Source organism: Triticum aestivum, chromosome 6A, assembly GCF_018294505.1.
Source record: "Triticum aestivum cultivar Chinese Spring chromosome 6A, IWGSC CS RefSeq v2.1, whole genome shotgun sequence".
NCBI lineage: Eukaryota > Viridiplantae > Streptophyta > Magnoliopsida > Poales > Poaceae > Triticum > Triticum aestivum.
The window spans coordinates 64718835-64745584 of NC_057809.1; the positions used below are offsets into that span (position 1 = coordinate 64718835).

Consider the following 26750-nt stretch of genomic DNA (forward strand, 5'->3'; position numbering starts at 1 on the left):
GGCGTGCACCGCGTCATCGCTCAGTACTTCTCCGTAGTTGCCCACCTGAATCGTGAGGAGTTGTGTGGCCTGCTTGCATCGATGGTCGCGGGAGTAGCGATCACCGCATTTGAAACAGAGTCCGTTGGCGCGGTGGTGCTCCCGCAGCTGTCGCTCGTGCGCCAGGTCGTCGTTGGGGGCGGCAGCGCCGCCTGGCTGTGGCGCCCCCACGGCTCGAGGAGGAAGCGGCAGTGGCGGTGGTGGTGGAGGAGGTGGTCGCCCAGCCGGAATGATCCGTGGTCGAGCACGTTGCGTGCTGGCTTCTTCTTCAATGATCCGGGCCAACACCGCCGCACGTGTGATGCTTGATGGCTCCTGAAGGCGAACTGCAACCCATAACTCGTCGCGCAAGCCCAGCAGAAATTGGGTGATGAACAGCTTGGGGTTGAGCGACGCATCGAGGCGAGCAAATGGTACATGTGGGTCTCGAACGCCGTCCGGTAGCCGGTTTGGCGTAGTTGCAGCAACTTATGCATCTCCATCTCGAATTCGTCAGGCGCGAATTCAGTGATGATTGCCGCAGTGAACTCCTGCCACGACGGCGAGCGATGAGTCTGTCGATACGCTTGGTACCAGTGTGCGGCGTGGCCGTCGATGTAGAGCGACGCCGTTGTCACCCAGCTGTGTGGAGGAACGCGATAGAGGTCGAAGTAGGTGATGCAGCGGTCGATCCAGAGGCTGGGCGCGTCGCCGTCGAAGTGCGGGAAGTCGTGCTTCGGTGGCTTGACCGTGTACTCCTCGCGCTGCCCGGTGTGCGCGTCGCGGCCCGCCACGAACGCGTTCGTCTGCCCCACGCCCGCGTAGGACAGGGCGTGCCGCGTGGGTAGCAGCGGTGGTCCGTTGTTGGCGAGGCGGACGGCTGGGCCTTGAGGACGAGCGCCGCGGTCGTGCTCCAGCGAAGTCACCGCAGAGGCTTGGGTGTCGCCGTCATGGTGGTCGGCGGTGTTCGGGCGGTGGCGCTCGGCTGCGGGCGGCGAAGGTGGTAGCTCGCGCTGCTGCTGCCGAACTTCATCGACGTCGGCTTGGGTGAGGTCCAGCTGCTTGCGGATGTGCGCCAGATCCGCGGAGACTTGCGTGTTGAACGCGATCTGGGCCTCGCGCTGCTTGTCGCTCGCGAGCGTGGTCTCATCGAAGCGCTTCAAGAGCGCCTGCAGCATGGTTTTGAGCTCTCCCGTGGATTCCGACATGGCGGTGATGATGTGACGGGTCTGGGCGGAAGGTTTGCTGGGCGGCGCCGTCGCTCTTGCTCCAAATCAGGCCAACCCCGCTGGGGATTTCGAGCGGATCTCGCCGAAGCAAGACCGCACCCGCAGCGATGGATGTTACGGCAGGATCGAGAGGATATGAGGGCAACGAAATTTCTGGGGCAAAACCTGAGCTCTGATTACCAACTGTCACGAACTCATCCTCGCAGGATTGGATGGGAGGGGAAAGGGGATGAGATCAAGACTTGGGGAAGAAGGTTCTCGCCAAGGGAGGAGGTACAGATTAGGTGGGGAGAGGTTCAGTTTAGAGATTACACATCACATGCCCTGTCTACTGGCCTACAGCTGGCTATATAGCCGCGCTCCACTTGTCCGCCTGGCCTGACTGGTGGGCCCATGCCAACTGGCTGCAGGGGACCCACCATCATGCGTCCACCGCATCACCTCCTGGCGATGCAAGTGTGACAAAACAGCCCCTCCATGATACTCTCGTGGGAGAGGTTCATAACCTCTACCCCATTTTCATTGACACAAACCGCTGAAGAATATGAAAAACTGATCTAAAAGTACTCTTCGAGACACTACAATGAGTTGGGGCAGGGATTTGTCAGTATTCACAAAAATGGCCGAAATAAAAGCACCGATGTCACAAAATACAAGCATATCGCAGCCCCAAAAAGATACACGCAAGCCAGTGACCCGCAAGAAAATATCACTACCTAACCACCGGGGATGGCAAAGTGCTAAGCCAGCTTCGATAGGAACGAGAAAAATTGGGATCGCAGATCTAGAATTGGAGAAGCATAAAGTGATAAATCTGAAATTGTGTCTCACAACTTTTACTGCCGGCAGAGTGGCCGACAGCCTACTAATGAATCAAATCGTTAAATCCACTGCACAAATTTGCGGTATTCATGTTTCCATCTGCACAGCCGGCTGCAGAACCTCCTCTGTTCGTCGTCCTCGTCCCAGGCCTCCGCCGTCTCCATCTCCCCGCACCGCTGGTCGGCGCAGGGAGCGGCAGGCTCGGCCGTCCTCCAGCGGCGCATCGTCAGCCTTCTCATGACCGAAGCAGCCTCTCTGCGTACGGAAGCAATCTTGATCTTGCTCTTTGTTCTTGCTGCAGAGCATCCCTCCAGATATCCCATTGCCTCCTCGATGCCTTCGATATTGTAAGCGTCACGCAGCATAATCATGCCGATGGTGTAGGCCGCGACGGCATGGCCGTGCTTCATGGCGTGGTGGAGGTGCCGGAGCCCGCTCTCCTTTCCCCTATGGTTGCAGATTTCCTCCTGCCAAAGGAAGAAAATGTCAGAATCGTAGCAGTTGGGTTGGTTAGCGCGTGAACAACTGAACATGATGCAATTCTGTAAGATAGTATCTGTGCTTCAGATGTTACCAGGCCGAGGATGTAGGACGCTTCGGGGTTGCCGGTGGCCGCGCACTCCCCGAGCACCGAGAGGAACCTCTCCTTGTCCCACCAGTGCAGACGCCACTCCCTGTCCACCGCCATGCACCGGCCCACCTCCCTCGCCGCCGTCGCGTCGCGGAACACCTTGCATCTGAAGAGATACATGCGCATGATATAGCACCTTGCATCATTTCACAATCACAGCCAAACATCAGAAAGGAAAGGAATAATTAATTGGTCACTTACGATCGCCTGAGGCTGACGATGTCGTCCAGGGGCGTCGTCGACTCCCCCGCGATTCTGGCAGTCACCTCCACCAGGATGTCGGAAGGGAGGCCGGCGATGCCCATGCCAGACGGATCAGCCCCTCCCCCTCCTTGCCCCGTGAGCCCCTCCTCCGTCTCCTCACCCCAATCCTCCTCCTCGTCCCCTTTTGCCTTGTTAAGGTAGATGATGACCAGACCAGAAGCACGTGTAAGTACAGCCAATTATAGCAACTTGCAATGGCGGTTGGCGGAAAGGAAGTTGTTTGTGGTCACAGAGAAGCGGTGGGGGGCATAAACCAATCTATCACGCAAGGACCAAGAGGAGATACTACTAGTTTATTATAGTTGGATGGATGTCTAGCTAAGCTTCCGCGTGGGGTCTCAGATGTCAAAGCAAACCAGCTCTCGTTTCCATTGGTTGGTTCACTGCACGGCTGCAAATTTGCTGACGTACTAGAGAACAGTGATGCATTCTACTAGTTGCCGAAGAATGAGAAAGTGAACAGGGCCACCTATTTTATTCTATATGAAAAAGATTGTGCGCTAAAAATATGTAACCTTGAAATGTCTGTATTAAGAAGAATATTGTACTGGTGCGAAAAGGGTCTGATTTATACACTAAAAAAAGTAAAAATATGCTGGTGCTAAAAAGGCAAGCACAAATGTCTCTTTCTTTGTTTCCACAAGCAGAGGTTGGGAACTGAAATTTTGTCACGATGTAGCTGTGAATTTATATACTAGCATCTAAGACGTTTATCTAGCATCTCATGTACTAGTAAAAATATCTAAGTTTGAGAAAGAAAAAATGCATTAAAACAAAATTTGTAGTCAAATTGGGTGAGTGGTACTCACCAGTATGCAATCTGGAACAGCATCAGGGCATGTCGCTGTGCACAACATTCGTGACAGCAACTACTCCAAATCACCAGTGAATCTTCTCTCTATACAGCAGCAAGCAAAAAAAGGATTGTTCAGAACAATTTTATGTAGGCTGTACGAATCAAACTGTTCTTTATATAGTACTGCAGGCATACTAGTTCACATCTCAGAACAGTGTGGAACATTGGTTCCTGATCAGTAGCACTCGGGCATAAAGCGGGTAAATTGGGAAACTTAGATATATGACATTGCAACTTTGGCGATTCAGAGAAATGCCATCACTATTTTGCTCTTTGAGAAAATGACACCACAACATTGCAATACTCCTGAAGATGCCATTATGCAAAATTTCAGACCAAAATGCCCATGCCTTCTTCCTTGCTCTTCTCCTCCCTCCACTGACCTCATTTTCCTCAATCATGGCAGCACAGTCTCTTCCTCCCTCTCTCACCTCTCTTCCTTGCCTTTCTTTGCCACATGGATTCGACCTCAATGCCACAGCCTGAGCATGGGATCCCCATCACAATTTCTTCCCAGAGATTAGAATTACCATCCAAGGCCATCCAAACTCATTCTGCGATCCACATCTCATCCGCATCTGGTTGCTCTGTGGCTCCCATCTCCTCTAAATCCGACAGTGAGCCGGCAACGAGAGGCCAAGGGGAATATTGAGATGGAGCTTGCTGCTGGATTCAGTAAAACAGCCATGGACCCCATCTCCTCTAGATAAGGCAGCAGGAATTTGAGGCGGTCTTCAAAATGGAGCTTCCCGATGGATTCCATGGCAGTCATGGGAGGGCAGAGGATGCTGCGAAGAGTTGCAGACAGCCTGAGGAATCGAAGCTTAGGAGGGGACCCATCCATGGAGGCAAGATGGTAGGTGCAAGGGGCAGAGGAAGATGGACACCATGAGGACGGCACCAGCGGCAGGCTGGACACGCTTGCCGAGGGGGGCGGGAGTGGAGGACGTCGCTGGCCAGCACGGTTGCAGGTCACTGTTGGGAAAGGAGTGAGGGAGGGAGGAAGGAGAAGAGAAGGAAGAAGACATTGGCATCTCAGTCTGAAAATCTATATGATGGCATTTAAAGTTGTAATGGCATATATCTAATTTTCCCAAAACTTGGATCAATACACATTACAGCCTAAAATCCATATCCATTCATCCAAATTTGGAGTATTACACAAAGTTCCTTTCCCAACAGTGACCTGCGCGAGGGGTAATACAAAGAGAAAGAGACATCGATACTCACCAGCGGCGGCACACCCAGCAACAGCAATCCTCCGTTGCAGCCGTCCGACAGCTGAGCACCACGGAGAGGCAAGCGAGAGAGGCTGCGGTGGCGCACAGAGACAGACCTAGCTAAGGCAAAAGTGATGGCAGGCAAGGCGTGTGTGATGCAAATGGGTTTCCCTATATACACCGCGGCTATTTATTTTCTTCTATATTATAAGGGTTTCAGTTACACCGGTGGTCAGAAAGCGCGTACGCTATGGTAGAACAGTCAAACAGAGTTGACTGGTGAGAAATCAATACAACCTAAACATGTGAGTTTGTAGTCACAAGCAACTTCTCAGGCTTTCCATACATGTCATTATTTAGGGCTTTAGGGTGATGAGAGACTTACTCAGCCACTGTTCTCAAGTACATAAATGTCATCATCCTGCTGCCTTTTATGCTCGTATATATTGCCTCTTTGGCCCCATCCTGTTCTCACTCTATTGGTAATTTTCATAATCGTGCGAGCACTGTCATCTCTGCATTTAAAAAATGAAGTCAGAGTCATTGCAGCTCAACAGAGAAAGTGAACTTTACTATCTTGTTAGAGTTAGTTTGTGTTTCTTGTAAGATGAAACCTTGCATCCAAATAAACTCTGTTTAAACAATATGCCTTGGTTATTTTACTAAATTTAAACAATATTTCATAGTCTAAGCGCTACAGAATCATTGCATCAAATAAACAGATGATTGAAGTAAACACATAACGAGAAACTTGATCGTGATAATACCTGTGCAGAAGGGAATGCCAATCACTTTCAGCATACTTGTCATGCTCATGCTTCCGGCTTCCAGTGGTAACCACACCAGAAACAGCAGCATGACCAACATTACCATCTGCCATTTCCATCATCTTTTCCGACAGTACATCAGCATCCTGCTTCTTTCCCGTTTCACTTAGTGCATCTATGACAGGCATGAATGTGGCTGGATCAAATGAATATCCTTTAGCTATAAACAACTTGAGAAGACTATGTGCTTGGTCTGCCTCATGAACACTGCAGAGCCCCACGATGATCTTCTTATATGGGAAACTTTGGATAGGGATTCTCATTTCAAGTGCTATTTCAAGAATGTTCTTGGCTTCTATCCACCTAGCATAAGTGGAGAGTTCGGCGCACATTAAGCAATAGAGCACTTCCTTCTGACCACATGTACTCAAAGCAACATCAAATACCCTCTGAGCTGCAGAGAAATCTGCAATCTTACAAAAAGCCTTGATCAACAAGCCAAAAGAAGTCACATTAGGAACTATTTCATTCTGTAACATTTCATCTAACAAAGGCATTGCTTCGTTCATCATTCCTTGTTCACAAAAGGATTTTATCAAGCTATTGTAGGTCATGACGTTAGAAGAGATCCCCTTCTCCTTCATTTCACTCATCAATTCAAGGATTTCATCCGACATGTGTTTTTCTTGAAATCCCCAAATCAACAAGTTGTATGACCTTGTGCTTGGATTGAAACCTTTCTTTTCCATGTCTCTCAGAACCTTAATGGCTGAAGATGTCTTGCCATGGTTGCAATAACCGTGAATAAAGGTATCATATATAACTGAATCAGGAGAAATATCTTTTGCTATCATCTCAAGTAATCGTTTCTTTGCTTCGTCGAACCTTCCTTCTTTGCACAATGCATTCATCAAAGTTGTGTAAGTGATTCGGTCAGGTAGACATTTTTTGCTGAGGAAAGAATCACTCGCTAAACTTGAAAACGAACTACCCAATCTGCCAAGAGACAAACTTCCTTCATTCCACATTTCATCGACAATGTCCATAGCCATATCTAATTTACTGCTTCTGCATAGTCCATCAATAATGATATTGCAGCTTGTTGTATCCAAGCTATATCCTTTCTCACCCATCCTCTCCAACAACCTTTCTACCTCTGTAGTCCTACCAGCTTTCCACAAACTCTCCAGCAAAACATTGTAAGTGAACAAATTTGGGGCACACCCCTTCTGTGCCATCTCATCAAGGATCCTGTTGGCAGCGACAGTGTTTCCCTTCGAGCAATAAGCACGGAGCAAACTAGTATAAGTCACAACATCTGGTGTCATCACACCACTCCTCACAAAATCTTCCACTCTCCTTACATCAAACGACTTGCCCTCCTTACACAATCCATCGACAATGATGTTGTATGTATAGCTATTAGGCTGGACACCCTCATGAGCCATCTCGCTCAGCAACTCTTGCGCCTCTCCGATCTTACCATTCCTCACCAATCCTGACAACCAGCGGTTGTAACTCTCGACCTTCCTCAGGAACCCACCACATCTCATAATGTCCACCAACACCCTTGCCTCATCCACCATCCCGGCATCACAGAACCCGCTGAGCATCACGTCGAACGTCACCTGGTCAGGCCTCGGCAGACCTGGCTCCAGGGCCTCCTGCATATCATTGAATATCCTGTATGCCTCCAGCACCCGGCCAGCCTTGCAGAGCGCAGAGATCCTGCCATTGAACGTGACCACATTGGGCGAGAGCCCCTGCGCCCGCATCCGTTCCACCAGCCTCTCAGCCTGGTCCACCTGGCCCTCCCGGCAGAACCCCGCCACCACCGTGTTGCAGACCACCAGGTTCATCCTCGGCATTTCGTCGAGCACCCCAAGCGCGTCGGCGCTCCTGCCCGCGCGGCAGTACCCTCGCGCCAGGATCCCGAAGCTGAAGTCGTTCCTGGCGGGCATCGCGTCGAACACCCTGCGTGCGAGGTCCATGCGGCCGGCGGCACAGAGCGCCTGCAGCAGGGTGTTGCGGGTGAAGACGTCGGGTGCGGCGCCGGAGAGGAGGAGATCCTTGTAGAGCGACTCGACGAGGTCGAGGCGGGACTCGGCGAGCGCGGCGAGGAGGAGGCGGTTGTAGACGGGGGTGGGCGGCGGGCGGAGCGCGGGGCCAGGGAGCGCGCGGAGGGAGCGGAAGGCGGAGAGGGAGAAGTCGAGTGGGACCCGCGGGGAGGCGGATGCGGCGGAGAGGAGCGCGAGGAGGTGCGGGGCGGGGTCCGGGAGGGAGAGGATGTGGGCGAGGAGGCGCGGGAGGAGCGGGTGGCCGGAGGGATCGGCGGCGAGGAGGCGGGAGAGGAACGAGGTGGAGTGCGGCGGCGGAGGGGATGCCGGGGAGGAGAGGTCGAGGAAGAGGCGAAGCGCGGCGGCGGGGTTGGCGGCGTTGCGGCGGAGGAGCGCGAGCAGGGGGGTGGCGGCGGAGGGGGAGGTGGACATGGGAGGGTCGCGGCCGCGGCGAGGGCGGCGGCGGAAAGGGTTTAAACGTGCCCCCGCTGGCTGGCTGGCTGATCGGTGGGGTACACTGTTAGGTCAACGGTCCAGTTCTCTCTCACTGCTCTGTGGGGCCAAATCGTCCTACTGTCACTGCTCTGTGGGGCCAAATCATCCTAGATCGTGAGCTCACTAGAAAACCATGCTATGCATGTTCATGATCACCAATCTACAATTGCCACATGCTTTTTCTTTGCAAGGAACTGGAGGGTTTTATTCAATCAAACGGGCTCCAACGGTGTCCGCCATCAGGCGAGTCACCAGAAACCCAGGGGAAGAGTACATCCAACAATCTGTCATCTCCAGTGTGCAAGCATTTTTCGCACACAAGTGGGCGGGTACATTAGGATGCCTCTTTACATGATGAATACTAAAAGAGGAAAAACTATCTGCTAACCCTTCAATATCTAGAAGCACTGGCGCTATCAAAGAGCGCGAAGAACGGCGCGAGTTCCAGAGATCGACCAGATCTTGACTGTCAGTCTCCATTTGTACTTGCTCAAAGCCACGAAGCTTTGCGAAGACTACACCTTCACGGAGGGCAAGAGCCTCTGCAACAAGCGAGTCAGTGACGCCATGGACCGGCTTGCACCAGGCATCGAGGTACCTACATCAACATTAATCTTGATGCAATCTTTCTCAAATCTGGAGTCACACAAAATGTCCTGAGACCAAGTTGCTGTATGGAGCTCTAGAAGCTTAATGTTGAGCCACTCCCTCGCCTTTCTCCGGAACATCTTTGCATGTGTGCACTTTATCAATGCATGATACAAGTCTTCATCTGCATCAAAGGCAGACTTTGCAGCGTGCCAATTGAGCAATGTGTCTGTGCTTCAAATTGCTCTCAACAGTTAGAATTTTTCGTAGCACTAGCCACCAAAACACACGAACTTTTGGCACAACCTTGAGCTTCCAAAGTCTAGACTAACACTGTTTCTGAGTCTCTGAAGATTCTGTCACCGTCCCTTCCCCTAGAGCTGAATGCTCGTTATGGGTCACCAGAGCGCGGTACGCGGATTTTACAATGTAGTTTCCAGACTTTTCGGCAGCCCATGCCCATGAATCAGCCCCTCCTCCAACACCCAAAGGGATGTTTAAAATAGCACCAGCTTCTAGGGTTGTAAAGTTTTTTTTTCACCAACTCAGTCTTCCATAAACCCGTTTCAACGTCAATCAGGTCTGCCACATGAGGAATGTTAGCATTTCTGATTTGAGCTGATGGATGTAGCGAGAGGAGACCTGGGATCCAGCTATCATGCCAAGTGGACACGGACGAGCCATCTCCAATTCTTTTTACCAAGCCGATCTTCAAGGCCTGTCTCCCTGCAACTATTGCCCTCCAGGTGGCTGACGCATGTTTAGGAATTGTAGTGTCCATAAACTCACTTGTGGGGAAGTATTTTCCTTTTAAAACTCGCACGCAAAGAGACTTGGGTTCGTTATTAGCATCCACCCCTGCTTCCCAAGAAGAGCTAGATTAAACAGTTCCAACTTTCTAACCCCATCCCGCCCGCAATCTTTGGCTTGGTCAGAGAGTCCCAATCGATCCAGTGTAATTGCCACATGCTCACATTCTTAGCTCATGCTTACAACAACTTGATTCTGGCAAAACACAAAGGAAATGACCTTCCAAATACTTGATGGCCATAATTTCTTTTTGAAGAATGGCAACGAATCTAAGGGTTTTTGGTTGACAAAATTTCTAAGGCTAAGGAATGCGGAATGTAAAGAACGCCGATCTACCGTAGTTGTTTAACAATCACCACGCTAAGGGCAACTCCACCATGTGACTCAAACAGACACACAATGTGTTTGTTTTTTATTCGTTTGGGTCGGTCAAGCGGGCACTAAAGTTCGGCCGTGTCGGCCGGGCCATAGATGCGTGTTGGTGTAATCGAGTGCCCCTGAAGGTTTTGAAGATTGTTGGACAGAAATAGTGAGTGGTTAATGTGTTTGCTAGTGCACACAGAGAGATATAGTCACTGGAGTTTGGAGAAGATTGATATAATCTTTGAAGAAGTTTGTTATAAACTTCTGAGAGTGTTATCTGTGCATGAGAGAAGATTGCTAAGCTTCGAGGAGTTTGCTACCGAGAAGATTGCGTGTTAGAGGAGACCCCCAAAAATGCTGCTAAAGTGAAGCAATTGCTAAGGAGTGCGGTCCGATAGATTTTGACTGCAGTGAAGAAGAATGAAGACGAAGCGAAAACATAGTTTTTTCTTACTTTAATTTTCTTAATTTGAGTCATAGGATCACCATACTATTAAGAGGGGTTCAAATATTTTGATACTTTTGTCTAGTTTTATGCTTAACCGAAACTTATCCCAAGCGAGTGAAAAGAAATATCTCCATGCGCAAAGTTATTTATTGCCAGCCAGAGACGAAGTTCTTCTGGGCTGCAAAAGAAATGATTTAGGTGAGGAGTCAACTTTGCTTGTTCCTCGAGTAAAATTGGCGTGTGAGTTTGAAATCTGATTGTTGGGAACGTGTCGATTGACCATTGGCCGGTCTGCAAGCCATTGAACGTGTCGAGTAAAATTGGCGTGTGAGAAGATTGATTGAGAAACTCTCTCCGAAAGATTAGAGTAAATCATTCTGAGAGAAAAAACAAGAGTCAGATAACTTAAACAATGGTTGAGCATCGCAAAGATCTAAGTTGAGAGTTCTTGTACTTATTACTCTTGAGAGCTGTTACTCTCTAGATGGTTAAGCGTATGTCTGAGTGACCAAGAGTAATTGTCGTCTTCGAAGGCAAAGTTTGTTGATGGTTTGGAGATTGTCGATAAGAATCTATCACGAGAGAAATCAACTAAAGTTCAAGGAACTTCACGTTGAGAAGAATAGGATGAAGAGATGTTTGCTCCTGTGTTCAATCACACGTCTCCCAAACCAGACGTAAGTCTTTTGCAGAATAGTGAACTAAATCTACCAAATACTTTGTCGCCATCGAGCACCACCAGGTTTCTTTCTCATTCCGAAATTACTTCTTGAACTTATCTTTCGCTCAGTTGTATCTATTGTGTTGTTCTTCGGTACAATTCTATTGGCTTACATTTCATACAAATCTATATGTATTGTGACCATGTCGTGTTGTATATTTGCATTCGATGTACTTATGTTTGTATGCATGTATGTTCTTTGATTTACATCTGGTGCTACTTAGTTATTCACCTTAGTCTTGCCCTGATGAACATCTCACAGTAGTGTGCATATTTTCTATCTGAGCTCTGGCAGTAACTTGTCATAGAAAATATATTATGTCCGCTATGCTATGTTTGCGTTCAATTGTAGTTTTCTTTTGTAGTCCAGCATCTACATAGTTTGTATCGCTGTGTTGTGCTGAGAGATTTCAAGTTTCGAAAGAAAAATTAAATCTCCCATTAACCCCCCCCCCCCCCCCCCCGATCAATATTCTCCGACCCTACAGTGCGCCCAACAAAACGGGTCACATTTTAGATCTTGACGAATTTTCAAATTAAAAATATATACATTACTGCTAATAGTCCGTTTGTTGCATAATTTAAATAAAAAACATAACTAAAAAAACTGGCTGGCCGTCGCGGTCCTTGTCCTCGGCATGCTCTATTGTCCACCGTCGTTGTCCTCATCGTCATCCTCGTCAACAAGGTTAATGAACACCGGAGTTAGCCATGGATAAAGCCACGGAACATGTCCTGCCGATGGCTGTTGCTGCTGCTCCTGCTCCGGCTCCACCCACTACGGCGTGCAGGGCGTCGTGGACGTCCACGACCATGAGTGCCCCACTAGCAGCGCGAGTGGCCACCGCTCCAACGGCTCCGACTCGGGTGTGGAGACATTGCCTGCGCCCAGCGCCCGGCCAAGCCACTGGACGAGCTCATCGAGGTGGGAATCCTCGACGGCCTTCTTGAAGGCCTCGTCGTTCTCCTCGGCCTCCTCCACCATCACCGTTGGTTGTGGTGCTGGAGCGCGAGCAAGGCACGGGGCGCTGGTGCATGACGCAAGAAGCATGACCGACAACCACGTGTCCTAGTGCGTGGAGTCCACCGTGAACATCGGGTCGTAGTGGAGGTCGGCCGGGATCTGAGCGCGACTATGGCGAATCTTCACCTCCTGCGCGCAACATGTGGCCGCCACGGGAACCCTATCTGGGTTCAAATGTCAGCCGTGCAACAGGTTCACGTCCGACCATGGCACGGGGATGACGTTCTCCCAGTAGTGTCGGCACTGGATGGCAAGCACATAGATGCGTTCGCGCACGGCGCTGCCCCCAAGGAGGAGCCCACCTTATGGTCATGCGCTCGGGGCATGTACTTCCACGGCATGGTGGGCGGCGACAATGGCTAGAGTTGATTGTGTTTGTCAGGGGACAGAGGGAGGGAGAAGAGTGGATGTTGTGGCCACCCCCGCGCATGCATATAAAAAAGACCACACAGGGTAGCCAGAGCGGACACCGAGAGGACACGCAGCGCGTTAATTTGGGCAGGGTTTGCGTCCACACAGATAGGAGACAGACGGACATGAAATGTGTTGGCGTCCGCGCATTGGGCCGTCATTTCTGTCCACGTGGATCCACACGGATAAAAACGGACAAAATGCGTCCATGTGTTGGAGTTGCCCTAATGTACATGTGCTCAAGTAGAGCCGTTCGAACCAAATAATCGGCGACAGGTAAACAAGAGAAATTTGTCATTCTGTTTCGAAGCAGAGTCTGAGCTATATCTGACTTCTGATGAAATGGACAGCTCCAGCCGATGACTACCCACCAGCAACTACTTCAGACAGGTTAAAAAAAGCAACTGCTTCAGACTTCACCAGGAGAAATGCTCAGCTCTTTTTTTCCTTTGCTAGAGAAAAAATCAGTTAAGCAGGAGCACTTGTTTCTGACTGCACAGCAACAGCCAGAGTTACCAAACAACATTATGAAAACCCCAGAAGCAAAAAAGAGGAGATGAAAAAAATCAGGCGAACAAGCTTGTTATTTCACGCGCCTGTGAAAAAGAATTTGTAAGTTGGCAACAGACAGACACTCACTCACTCTCACTCTCACTCAGACACCACAGGTGCTTGTTTCATGACGTTACAAAGGAGCAGCACCAACCACAACTTTACTCGACACACACACACACAGAGGAGACAATGACTGTCTAGGCTATATGTGTAAGAAACAGAACCTAACCAATCAGTAAAAAAAATGAAGAGAGAAAAATGTGTAAGTAACAAGATCAACATGTGCGAGAAGATCAGAAGCACGGGACATTCTCGGTCTTCATGACCAGGTTGCACGTCGAGTAGATGGACGCAGCGGCAGCTTGCACTGCCCACTCACTCTCGGAAATCTCCGGGTTCTTCAGCTTCCTGCACAGGCACATTGGGAGTTGTTCAGCAATACATTCAATTCGCAAACACAAAACCATGTACGGTCAATATGGGATTATGCGGTGATGAACTAACCATAGTTCAGCCATTGGGCCTAGCAGTGGAGCCTCACAGGTCACTTGTTTTAGGCCTTTATCACAATTCTGCAACATTCCTTGCACTTCCTTCAACCGAATTTCCTGCAACAAGTAATTGGCATGATCAGGAACATAGCAGCTTGAATGAGCCTAAGTCCCAAGATCATAATGCGACATGCGAACTGCATGCAACTGATATTACCAAAATGAAATAGAGCCCAAGTCTCAAGATCATAAATTAATATTGATGCCTGATCAAAATCAGTGAGAAAGAACCTAGACTCTTATGTGTCAGACATCAACAAACGATAATAAAAGTGATTCAATGCCACAACTTTCATCAAAATACTCACCAAGTGCCTTCCCTCCTCCTGCAGTGTTCTTTCCATCTGAAGGAATAGAGACCTCCACCGTGCAACATGTTCTTCTGAAGCTGTTTTTCCCATGGGCCCAGCTTCAGAAGAATGTGCAATGGACGGTTCATTCTCTTGACTAGATGAGAATTCTGTTGATATCAGGTGCGGCAGTTCAGTTTGAAGAGCATTCCTCACTCTCTTCCTACTGCGCTTCAAAGCTTCAAGGATGAAGAAAGAATAATTAAGTGGAATGCACAGGTTACAACTTTAAACTGTATAAAGTTGTTTACTACAGAAAACATACCAGCAAGCCGCCCTCTTATGTCCTGCTGTAGAAGCTCCAGCCATTGAGAGGCAACACTGGCAGCTGGTCATTAAAAGGCAAGAACACTGTCAGATGCGGATATTTCTATAAAAAGCTAGTGTAGTGCTTGCAGAACGTATGATTAGCGATCTAAGCAATCGAGCATACCCTTAACTGATAGCACAGTCATGTAATCATGTTGAGATTCATGATCCAGTGTACTACATGTCCTATCCGAAGCCATGGTGACTGTTGATGAGAGTTGCAATTTCAGATTGTCACCATCCTCTGCGAGGAATCTTGATGCGGTAGGCAGCCCATGATGAAACATCGGATTATTACCTTCCATCATCAAATGGCACTTCATCAAACTATCCCCATACTTCTGGTCCTGAATTCTCTCTATAACTTCTTTACCTCTTTCACCTGTTTGGCCAGCAAGACCAGGCTGGCTTGCGTTCTCAAGCTCCTCAGAGCGTACCATTGCCTTTATTATGGAGTATACTTGCTTGCTATTTCTTACATGATTTATGATTCCTGGATTCAGCCCAGATAATAGGCCACTAGGAGCAGCAACCTTTGTGAACTTAGTCTGTTCATTCTGGGTAGAAGTGCTCCTCTTGAGCTCATCATCCCTTTTCCGCTTGGGCGGTCGACCACGTGGCTTAGGTACCACTGCAGTTCCATGGGTTGAAGAAAGGAACCCATTCTGCTTCATTTCTCTCCACTTTCTATGTGACTCACTTTCTCCTGTAGCACCAGTTGTACTACCACATTCTGATGGATCACTAACTTTCGACTGACCCAGCTTCTTGTAAGGAAAGAACGGATTTAGCTCTGCCGCATCAGAAGAACCCACTCTATTAAGATCCAACCCAAGGGGTGCATCACTCATCCTATTTTCACCGCGTTTTGCATCAGGCTTAAGTTGCAGGTCTGTCCGGATGTTCTCTTTGCCACGTGCCAAAGGATTGGCATCATGCAAACTTCCTGCCAGCACTGCATCAGAAGCACGGCCCAAGGTCAGGCAAGCAGGTTCTAACTGCAGAAGTGCACCAGTCCGAGGCAATGAAGGGACTCCATATTCACATTTTGTGGCGCCTTCAGCAGAAAATTGTGGTATATCCTTCTTATTACATGGATGGACACATCCCTGTGCTTGATCTGAAGATTCCAAAATCCCCACCCTCGGATCTGCATGATAGAAGCAACAAACATGAGCAAATCAATTGTGAACATAAATGCTCTCTAAATTTACATGACAGAAGCGATGTGCATGTGTTGTCACTGAAAGGTGCTAAGCTCATTCTGCCTCATTATTCCTCAACAGAAGCAAGGTAAAGAATATGATGAGCCACAACCCTACAGCTACAAGTGTTAGATGTTCCAGTGTAGCCACATACATAGATCCTCTGCCAAGCATTAGTGCACCATCTCAAATCTCTGTTCTATCAATAATTAATTGAAGGACTTCCTATTAAGGTTTCAAGAATGACAGCAGCCCAAGAATTCAAAATTATTTCTTGCGAGTAAGATTAAATTGCTAACAGGAATGAGCTAAGGGTGTCATCGCCAGCAAGTTTCACGCATCTAAGCTAAGAAGGGCTGCTATTCACAGGCGCTAAAATCAGCTGCCAATTGTTTGTTCCTGAGCAGAGTAGAACAAAAGAAGTGTGTCTGGCCATTAGATCTGTTGTGAGACACTTTACTACATACACTGTGCCATCTCGAATTTTAGTCCTACTGGTGACTTCAAGACTGCTAGCTAATGATTCGAGAACGGCAGCAACGCAGAGACAGAACCGAAGCTATGTTTGCAGCTCGCGCCGCGCTAGAGCAGACTAGAAGCACGGGAGCAGCACAGATCGAGGCCACCGAGGAGGTGAGGACCCACCTCCCAATTGGGCCGCCGGAGCCGCACCGCACGCCTCCGCAGCGCCGCCGCCCCCGCTCCCGGCCGCCCTCCTGGACAATTCCTGCAAAGAGCGCGCACCACGAGGTCAGCACCACAGTCCAAACAATCAGACCCAAGAACCAGACGCGGAGAGGAACCCGCCCGAGGCCCACCTCGGCCGTCGGCGGCGGCGGCGGCGCGCCCGATCCGGCGGGATCCGGCAGGGCCGAGCGCGGGCCCGCGGGGTCCATGGGAGGGCCGGGGAGCGCGGCGCGGGGGAGGAGGGATCTGGGCCCTAGGGTTTCGGGGGCGGAGCGGCGGACGGGAGCGGGGAGAGGGGGAGGGAGACGCGAAGCTCTGCGTGATATTTGAAATGGAGGACGTGCCTCGTCGCGTGGGGGTGGTGGGGTTGGGGGTGGGTAGGGAGAGCCGGAGGGGGTCTCTCGCCCTCGCCAGGGTTTTATGGGTGCGGGTTTTTTTGAATTCGGGCGGAGGTGGGCGCGGTTCCGATGGCGCAGCGCATGTGGCGTGGCGTGCAGCGAATGAATGAATGGATGAATATCCGGGGGCTAGCCTCGCTTTTGATTTCGATTTTTGAATCGCAGGCAGGAGGGGAGCGCGCCGTGCCCTGTCCGGCGGCCCGGGCCCACCGATGGCTTTGAATTTTACTTTCCGAGGGGTGGGAGCTCTCGTGGGATTTGAATTTCGGGGGTGGAGTCTGGAGGGGGCGAGCTTCGGGGGTTTGGCTTCTTGGCCCGTCGTGGTGCTGGATGGATGGATGTGGGTCGGGGCGGCTCGTCGCCGTGGTGATGGGCTGAGGTGCAAATAGTACTATCACTGTCTTGATTGCGCGTTCAATGATTTCATTGCACTCCACTAATTGCATTTTCTCAGAAAAAAAATCCACCAATTGCCTTTTAAACCCTCTCGTCTTAAATCGTGATGAATTGCAAAACTTACTTCTCGTTCTCGTTGTTTTTCTTAACACGGTACAGACACATACGCTCATACATACATACATACATACATACATACACTCATCCTTGTGAACGCATGCAAACACACATCCTGCCCCTATGAGCACCTCCGTGACTGAGCCGACACATCATCTTGAGATTGACAAAGTTGTCACACATGCCTTCGTAGTCCACAGAAACGTCTCCTCCCACTGAACGCACATCGCCTGAAAACCCGAACTAAATCTAGGAAAACGCGAGCACCAATGTCATGTCTAGGACTCAAACTCTGGTGGCCCGATGGTACCAATGTCCTCCTAACCAGCCAACCACATGTTGGTTGGATCTCGTTCCCTTTGTTGACCATCTTGTTACGACTCCACACGGCTATTCTGTAAGAAAATGTTGTTGGCACGCTAGTTTTTTTATTCTAACAAGATTGTGCCACCGTACGCGATCTAAATCATGGAACTCGGGAAATGAGTTTTAAATTCGGTGGAGTTATGTTGGGGAGAGTTATAATAGATGAAAAGGGCGTGCATTGCAAATGAATGTTTTGCTAGTGTTTGAGATATGAGGTTTGGTGTTTAGATGATTTCTACTTTTTCATTGATCTGCACCATGACTCTTCTTCTCCCGCGGCCGTGCCGCGCACAGCTGGGATGGTAGTGGAGGTCACTTGTTGTAGATGGTAGGGTTAGGATTAGCTCATAGGGTATGCTTTAGGAGCATCTAGCGTCATGTCGTATTGTAGCTTATCATTGACGATCGTGAGCCGCGTTCGGTCGTTGCTTCCCTCGGTTGTCTTCCATCGTGAAAGGTAGTTGTCGGGAGGTAGACCACGCAAGAGCGCCCGAAATAAACTCGTTTAGCAGTTATATCTTGTGAAGATGGGAGCAGATTCTCATTATCTTCTTCATCGCGGAATTGGCGGGAGAGGAGTCGAGATCCAGAGCTCATCCTCCCGGATTCGATGCCTTGTCAAATATAGGTATTCGATAGTGGAGTTGAAGCACGTATGATTTTTCCATTTGCAGCTCATCCTCCCGGATTCGATGCCTTGTCAAATATAGGTATTCGATAGTGGAGTTGAAGCATGTACGATTTTTCCATTTGCAGCTCATCCTTGATGGCGTTTTATGGTGGAGCTACAACGCCCGTCGACACCTTCCAGCTATGGCGGTTGATTGTAGGCATCGACCACTCTGCCGTTGACCCTTCTGGCCAAAGAGCGGCCTTTCTGGAGCTTTGGGGTCAGGACGCATTGTTTCTAGTTATTCCTCCTTGTCACAACGCCAAAAGGAGGTAGTTAGGCTATGCATAGGCATCCACGTGTTCCAACTCTGACAATACTTGTGGTGGTGCTACGGGAATCTTCCCATCTAAAGTGATTCTGCTGGATGGAAGTTCACGACACAAAGAAGAAGGACCACATTGTATTTTTACTTCTTGTGTCCAAGGTCTTTTCTGTGACATTCTTGGACTTAGTTGTATTTTTACTTTTCTCTTGGGTACTTGAAATGTTATATTGTGATAATTGATAATCAATGAGCAGCTCTGGGTCTTCATGATCCTTCTCATGTTTAACATACAATATTAATCAGTGGATAATTTTGTGCACTTTTTATAACATTATGTATGTTATACACCTGGCACCAACCCCTATGTGTTTTAGTGTTTCTTATTAGCTCTATAGGTTAAAATTATGTGCATGTGCTCACAGTGGAGACAAATGAACTTGTAATTGAAATTATATAAGATATTGGATTGGTAATTGAAAAATAATTAAAGTGATGGTTCACCACTTTTGATGTAAAGGCGATGGAAGGACTCATGTGCAGGGAGAAATGAAGTGGTCAAGAAATTGACCTAAATGATGCTATATGGTTACATCCTGAATGTTAAGAGAACCGAACTAATTTTCCCAAAAAGATGGCTTTTGCATTTGTCCTTAAGCCTAAAAACGAATCACATGTGTGGAATGTTGATTGGTTAAGGATTTGTTCATGGGGACTTAGATAGATTGGAAGAACTAGGATTTCATTATCATATGGAGTTATAAATACTTTTATTGAGATTGATACATCATATCATGGTAACCATGTTGGCAACATGCATGATATTATTCGTTCATTTGCTTGATTTGTGGCCAGAGAATAAGCAACAAGTGCATAAAGCTATTGCAATTCATGATAAGTAGAGTATGTCGATCCCATAAGGAGCAATTGTGCATGCAAGTACTAATACCGCAACTACGTTGTCACTAAACCGGCTATGTTCACACCTAGAGCATTATTTCAAAATAGTATATTTCGTCAGTCGCTAGCAAAAACGATAATAAGAGCGGTTTTAAATAAACAACTAAGTGGAGGTAAAAATATAAATAAAAAGGCGAATAAAATAAAGAGGCGATGCTTGAGTAAAAAGGGAGTTCTCGAGGTGTTTAGAATCATCACTACCGGTACGCTCTACACAACATATGTAGGGACACACATCAAAAAACCAAACAAAAACCCGTCATGTGCACTAGCTCAGGATCACTATGAAGATGCATACAAGGTTTGATCTGAATGTTACCAACTCGGAGCTCAGCAAAGAAGAATCGGTGAAGATAGTCGGTGTAGATTCTCGTAGCTAGGATTTTACAACCTCCCAACCGCGAGAATTTTTCCTCCCACGAACAGAAGATCAGACATACGATATCTCCATGGGGTTGCACACATACGGGGTCACCAATCCAACAACACCTTGCCGCCCAGAACTAATCGGCACCGGAGACTAGGCAGCCTTGCGTCACTACAAAACTATTTCGTGGAGAGCGAGAGAGAGAATAGGCATATCATTGCAAGCCGAAATGTGAGAGCTCAAGTATGAACTTGTATCTCTTTGGTGGTTGCCCTCCTCCTTTATTTATAGGAGGATAAGGAAAGTGGGAGGCCTAAAGGGGTCAGTCACTAAAGGGACCCCCACCCAACAAACAAACCTCCACAAGAAAAGGAGGTTGCCCCCAAGGTCCCCCACCCCTAGTCAAAACCAACATGGAGTGGGATGCCCTCAAGGGGTCCCCCTCCGAACATACTCCACACATCAGGCCAGCTGGATGGTGCCTGGCCGGATGGGCATACCCGGCTCGAGAAGCCAATCACGCAACACCCAACTTTGGTCGGCACAGCCAGGCAGGCCCCACAACCAAAAAACACTAGCCGGACAGTTCCACTTCCCATGAGGACGAAAACTGAGTTAACACAGACACTCACATCCGATGGAGTCTGAGCAGGTGAAAGCAACACACATTTGCTCGATGGCATAGCCCACTATAGCAAGAGTCAGGACAAGCCATCCCTCCACGCCCAGCCAGAGCCAGCCTGGCCTGGTCACCTCGAGTTGCGGCTCTTCCGTTAGGCCCGGATGGGCACCCACATTCACTCGGGTACTGACTAGGGTACTACATAAGTCATATCAAGGAGACAAATTCACATGATGTATGTCATGTATGATTTTTTGCGATGTCAATCATGAAAAAAGAATTTCACATGTAATACATTTTACAATGAGCCATAGAACACATATGATGTTACATGGACTAAATATTTTTCCATGACATGAGCCTCGAATTGTTCTAAACATGTATACAACCAACATTAAAGGGGACGTACCCAGACAATCAACTCCGAGAAGAGTCAACAACACCCGGAGTTGTGAGTCGAGAGTGGACTTGCAACTAGGACAAAAAAGGTTGGCCCCGGTTATGTGTCCAGGGTGGACTTGCAACTGGGAAAAATAAAAGGTCGAACCCCAGTTGTGAATCGAGAGTGGACTTGCAATTGGACAAAAAAGGTTGAGCCCCATTTGCAAGTCGAGGGTGGACTTGCAACTAAGAAGGTCAGGCCCAATTGCGAGTCGAGGGTGAACTTGCAACTAGGAATAAAATGTCGGGATCCAGTTGTGAGTCGAGAGTGGGATTTCAACTAAAAAAAGGTCGGACCCTAGTTGAGAGTCAAGGGTGTACTTGCAACTGGGATAAACAAATTCAGGCCTGAGTTACGAGTCAAAGGTGGACTTCCAACTGGGACAAAAAAGGATGAAGTGGACTTCCAACTGGGACAAAAAAGGATGAAACCGAGTTGTGAGTTGAGGGTGGACTTGCATCTGAGATAAAAAAGGACGGGCCTCAGTTGCGAGTCAAGGATGAACTTGCAACTAGGATAAGAAAAGGTTGACCCTATAGTTGCGAGTCAGTGGTGGACTTGCAACTTCTAGGTCCAGTTATGTATCGAGGTGGACTTATAAATGGAACAAAAAATGATGACCCCAGTTGTATGTCGGGGGAGAGTTGTATCAGAGACAAGAAAAAAAATCAATCCCCTAATTACATGTTAGGGTGGACTTGCAAATTAGCTAGATCAGACGACTTAATGTCGAAAATGGACATGCAACTGGGTAAGATAAAGCTCAGGTATGGCCAGTTTCGTGTTGAGATCGCTCGTTAATTGATGAAAAGAAGAGATAAGAGACAACTAAGAGTGTCAATGGAGAGTAATAATCAACCTTGTACCTTTTTTATGGTTGCAAGGTGACTCTTCGAACTGTAATAACGTAGGAACAAAAAAACAAGACAAACAAATGGGCCAGCCCTGCGCAATGAACAGTGACACGAACAAGCTGAGACAAAAGCACCACAACGGACAACTAGACGGGATCAAGTTTGCACGATGATAAAGATGAACAAATCAGTCGTTTATGACTTAGATTGAACTTAGATGTCAAATAGCAATTCCATAAAATAAGGGGACAGGGACACCTAACAATCATGTTGTGAGTACGCATCAACAAAAATCTATTAGAAGATTACTCTATGTGCGATAACACAATTGGCAAAACGCACTTTTCTAGAGCTCATATAAGAGTAATCAAGAATCCCATGCATACTCACAACATCGTCTCTCCCACCATAAGTACAAAGCGGTTATTTCAAATTAATAAAGTATAGTTTTTCAAAAAAGGAGAGAGGATGCCAACGCCGAGAGTTGATGGCATGTTGCATGAATGAGCCACGCTTCAATACAAACCTCCTCACTAAATGTATAAAGGGCAATATGAACCTTTCAAAAGTCATACTCACCTTCGTATGTATGGTGGATCACTCGCAAGGCGTATACCTATGTGCCCATTACCTTTTTCTTTTTCTTTTTTTAACCTTCAAAAGAATGTGTGTCAAGTGGAAGTGGGGTTTGGAACCCTCAACCCCTTGGTGTAAATGGGAAAGCAACGCTGTTGTGTCTAGTCACTTTCTTTTTCTTCCTGCTGTTCATCTTTTCTCGCTGGTTTCGTTCGGTTTTATTCACTTTTTGTCTTATCTTTCCATTTGCCTAAATTTATGATTTTTTAAATCATGAACATTTTTCTTAAGGGTTAATTAGATAAATGCCACTCCAATTATGGCGATTCATAAAAATGGCACTGTAATTTCCAAACTTTGAAAAATGCCACTGCAATTTTTACAAACTTTGAAAATGCCACTCCAGACTTTGAAAAATGCCACTGGAAATGGCATGAAATGGCATTTTTCAAAGTTTAGAAATTGCAGTGGCATTTCTCGGAATCGCCAGATTTGGAGTGGCATTTATCAAATTAACCCTTTTCTTAAATTCGTGAACGTTTTTCAAATCCCTGATTTTCAATTGAATCGTTGAACTTTTTTAGAATTCATGAACATTATTCAAATTGATGAACTTCTTTAGTTTCACAAAATTTTTCCAAATACGTGATTTTTTTCTAAATCGATGAACTTTTTCAAGTTCGTTAACTTTTTTCAAATTCATGAATTTATTTTCAAGTTGATGAACTTGAAATGGCCCGAATTCGAGAACTTTTTCTTTTCCATTTGCTTAAATTTATGATTTAAAAAAAGGAAAAGAAATTAAAAAAAATTCATGTCTTCCAAAATTGCTAAGAATGTGAACATTCTTCGGATCTGTGATCAATTTTTGAAAATGGAACATTTACTGAAACTTTGAACAAAATTTGACAGCGCGAGCATTTTTGTGAACTTATGATTTTTTTTGAATTTTGGATGCTTTTTATTTTTTTAAAAAAATTGGTTAATAAATATGAATAAACATTGAAACATGAATAAAGTTTGGAAATTCTTATTTTTTCAATTTAAATTATTTATTAAAAAAATTAAAAAACGAAATTCTAAACATTTTATCAACATGAAATATTTTGAAATTCTGAACAAAATTTTGAAGCTCATATTTTTTCTAATTTATTAAAAATTGAAACAATAAACATAAAACAAAAAAGTTAAAGAAAATGAAGAAGGAAAGAAAAAGAAATTACGAGAGAATATAAAAATAAAAATAAAAAACATGGCTGTCAAGATGATGTTCCCAAAACCGGGAACACCTTTTGCAAATTATTTTAGTGACATTTTTTGAACACATGTGAATTCAAATCCGTCAACATTTGTTTAAAATCGAAGGAATTTTTTCATATCCCCGAGCGCTTGGGCCGGCCTGACAGGTGTGCTACAGGAGCGATGTTGTCGCCCAGTTGGGCCTGCTTAAGCGTTTTTTATTTATTTATACTTTTTGTGTTTCTTCTCTTTTTCGTTACTTTATTTTCCCCCTTTTGAACTTTATTATTCTTTTTAAAACATGTTCAAACATTTGAAATATTGTTTGGAATACCAAAATAACAGTTTTAAGAAACTGTTAAATTATGATTTTAATTTCTTTTTCCCTTCAAATGTTTATTAAATGCTTTTAAACTGTTTTTAATTGTATACCTTTGTATTTATTTGTTATGTTAAAAACCTAAAATAACCATTTTAAGTACTCTCTCCATAAAGAAATATAAGACCATTTAGATAACTACATTCCAAATGCTCTTATATTTCTTTATAGAGGGAATACATGTTTAAATTAGGATTTTGATTACCCTTCTCCTTCAATCACGCATATGCCTACCATGGACATGTCCACCTAATGGAAAAGTTAGGGTCATTTCAAACATGTTAAAAAAATCACCATGTTCAATGTAGTGTGTCCGGGTAGGCCAGAAGGCTTCGTTTGAGAGCACATTTTTTGCCGACATATCACTACTGTAGGATGCTGCTAACGCGACACTACGATCAGAGACTCTTCGACGAAATTGTGTGCGATGTAATAATCACAAACGATGGTGTAAATAAACGTCAAAAAAGGTGCAAAACATTTGCAATGATGAATGCATCAAACACGATTCCGATTTTAGTTGCGTGTGCGATTTAGGGCATACAGTTCAGTTCAATTAACCGTTTTCGACCATATTGTGGTCCACCTTTTGTGATCTCTCGTTGCAGCACTAGCAACCCACATAAATAGTCCGGAGAGTCCTGGAGATGATGTGCAAGGTACTCGACCAATTCATCGCCTGAAAACGAAGGAACTCGAGTGCAATACAGCTGCGGAGCAGGCGCTCCATGTCATCCTTTGGGATGCGGACGACGACGAGCTCGAGGTGCTTTAGTCGTGGTAGAAAAAGAGCGGGCGTGTCATTAAGGGGGGGGGGATGCCAGTTCATGAACTTGGCAAGGCGTAGCATGGGCGCGAAGCGGAGCACGAACGTTGGCAGCAAGCGCATATGCTATCATTATAACTTAGCTTCTCGAGCTGATCTATGGCGGGGGATCGGAACCACTCGTCAAGCTTGGCTCGGTCCTTACCATTGGAACGGAACTTGCCCATGATAAGGCCTTTGATTGGGCCATCGTGACTGCCGAGGATCTGGGAGAACACATCCAACCTTTGGCGATAGCCACGGCAGAGCTTGTGGGCGTCGAAGAGGTCGACAGGGGTGCGGAGCCATAAGGGGGCCACCACCGGGAAAGGGCGGCTGTCCTCGCCCGATATTTGATTGGGAGGAGGGATATGATGACTATCAACATATCATCAGGGAGGTTGTTAATGAAGTCTAGGCCTGCTGGAGTCGCTTGCGGTTCTTTCTCGACCCGCCTCCGCTTGTTGGCAGCCTCATCCTCCACCTTGTCGGCAGCGACGGAAACCTCTGTCTCCATATTCACGCCCGTGCTCCGGTGCTTCAGCAGCCCTGGCGTCGCCACTTCCTCCGATGGGGCGCTTCAGCGGCATCCTCGTACACTGACGGCTTCGAGGACTCAGAGAGGCGTCGAGGATGCGGGTGGAGAGAGAGGAATTGTGTGTGTGGCAAGGATGGAGGGGGGATGCGGTCGCTCGATGACGCCATTAATATAGACCAGTGGGAGCGAGGCAGGCGGCGGTCCAAGGCTGTCTCGCTTCCCGGTGAGAACGACTGCTTAATCTCTAGTATGAATGACATTTATGCTTAATTACTGAATTTTAGTTGCAAAAAATAGATAGTGCTATTGATTTTTAGCTGCATATTTTGACAAATCGCAGTGTCTCTTGGCTTAGCACCGAAGTCTGGCTTTAATTTGCATACCATAATCTGAACCGTTTGCGTTGAAGAGATGCACAAATCCTGCGTTGAACAGCTTGTACGCTTCCCGGTGAGCCTGCGCACCGGACTGCGCTCGCACGCCTCCTGTTCAGTCAAGCAGCTGTCCGCACGACACCTCCTATAGCCATTAAAACCAAGATACGTGGCGTCACGTGAATGGTTAATAGAATGCACACGGTTTGAATTATACAAACGTTTGAGATATTAAACTGGCAGCTATTTTTTTCAAAATGCCTTTGTTGGCTGTCATTATTCGAGTGCGCCTTCTCTCAAAATGTACACGAAAAATACCATAGAATGTCGGGTGCCCTTCCATGATAGCATGCCAAGTTTCATGAATTTCAGACGAGTTTTAGATTTACTATAATTTAAAAACAAAGTATCTCAACGTTTTGCCGACAATCAACGGTGCCGTGATGTTTGAAATTCATTCTCATTTCTTGCATGCACCCAAGGACACAGATTTGATTTTCAACCAATTTATATGCACTGGAGCATGTGCATGTATTTCAAATTTGAATTATGCACATAAATGCATTGAAAACCCAGTTAATGCATAAAAATATCCAAATGAACCCTGAAAAATCTCAAAAATTGACACGAGAATTTTTTTGAAGCAATAAGAGGCAATGGATATCGTTTCGTCCCCAAAGGTGGGGCATTCCCTATCGAAACCATCATGCTTGTTGTGAGAAGCGCTGATTTGTGAGAAGCATATACCCAAACCTGCCCCAAATGGGACAAAAAATTTACCATGACATGTTCATGCCGCTCCATGATATCATGCCAAGTTTCATGAATTTCAGAAGAGTTTTGGATTTACTAGAATTTAAAAACCAGGTATCTCAATGTTTGCGGCCGAGTGACGGTGGCAGGGTATTTGACATTCATTCTCAATTCTTGCATGAGACCTAAGCATGCACCCAAGGACAAAAAATTTGATTTTTCAATCAATTTATATGCACTGGAGCATG

At 46.9% G+C, this 26750-nt stretch overlaps 3 protein-coding genes across 4 annotated transcripts; all 3 read right to left on the reverse strand.

The window, feature by feature from the left end:
• Positions 1 to 2037: 2037 nt before the first annotated feature.
• On the reverse strand, positions 2038 to 3085 carry LOC123132062 (uncharacterized). Its single transcript, XM_044551808.1, has 3 exons — positions 2902 to 3085; positions 2644 to 2806; positions 2038 to 2536 (listed from the first exon to the last, which is right to left on the reverse strand). The coding sequence occupies exons 1-3, from the start codon at positions 3003 to 3005 to the stop codon at positions 2129 to 2131; spliced, it is 675 nt and encodes a 224-aa protein (XP_044407743.1). The 5' UTR covers positions 3006 to 3085; the 3' UTR covers positions 2038 to 2128.
• On the reverse strand, positions 3040 to 8335 carry LOC123132061 (pentatricopeptide repeat-containing protein At2g17140-like). Of its 2 annotated transcripts, XR_006464471.1 has the most exons (4): positions 5808 to 8335; positions 5426 to 5555; positions 3774 to 3862; positions 3040 to 3092 (listed from the first exon to the last, which is right to left on the reverse strand). XR_006464471.1 is itself a non-coding variant. In XM_044551807.1 (3 exons), the coding sequence occupies exons 1-2, from the start codon at positions 8294 to 8296 to the stop codon at positions 5426 to 5428; spliced, it is 2619 nt and encodes an 872-aa protein (XP_044407742.1). In that variant the 5' UTR covers positions 8297 to 8335; the 3' UTR covers positions 3737 to 3862. The 2 variants fall into 2 exon arrangements, 1 of the variants encoding a protein (XP_044407742.1); XM_044551807.1 differs by lacking the exon at positions 3040 to 3092 and having other exon boundaries at positions 3737 to 3862.
• A 4946-nt stretch (positions 8336 to 13281) lies between these two features.
• Positions 13282 to 16766, reverse strand: LOC123132063 (uncharacterized). The gene is made up of 7 exons (XM_044551809.1): positions 16513 to 16766; positions 16340 to 16421; positions 14614 to 15639; positions 14446 to 14508; positions 14139 to 14359; positions 13784 to 13887; positions 13282 to 13687 (listed from the first exon to the last, which is right to left on the reverse strand). The coding sequence occupies exons 1-7, from the start codon at positions 16588 to 16590 to the stop codon at positions 13573 to 13575; spliced, it is 1689 nt and encodes a 562-aa protein (XP_044407744.1). The 5' UTR covers positions 16591 to 16766; the 3' UTR covers positions 13282 to 13572.
• Positions 16767 to 26750: the final 9984 nt, after the last annotated feature.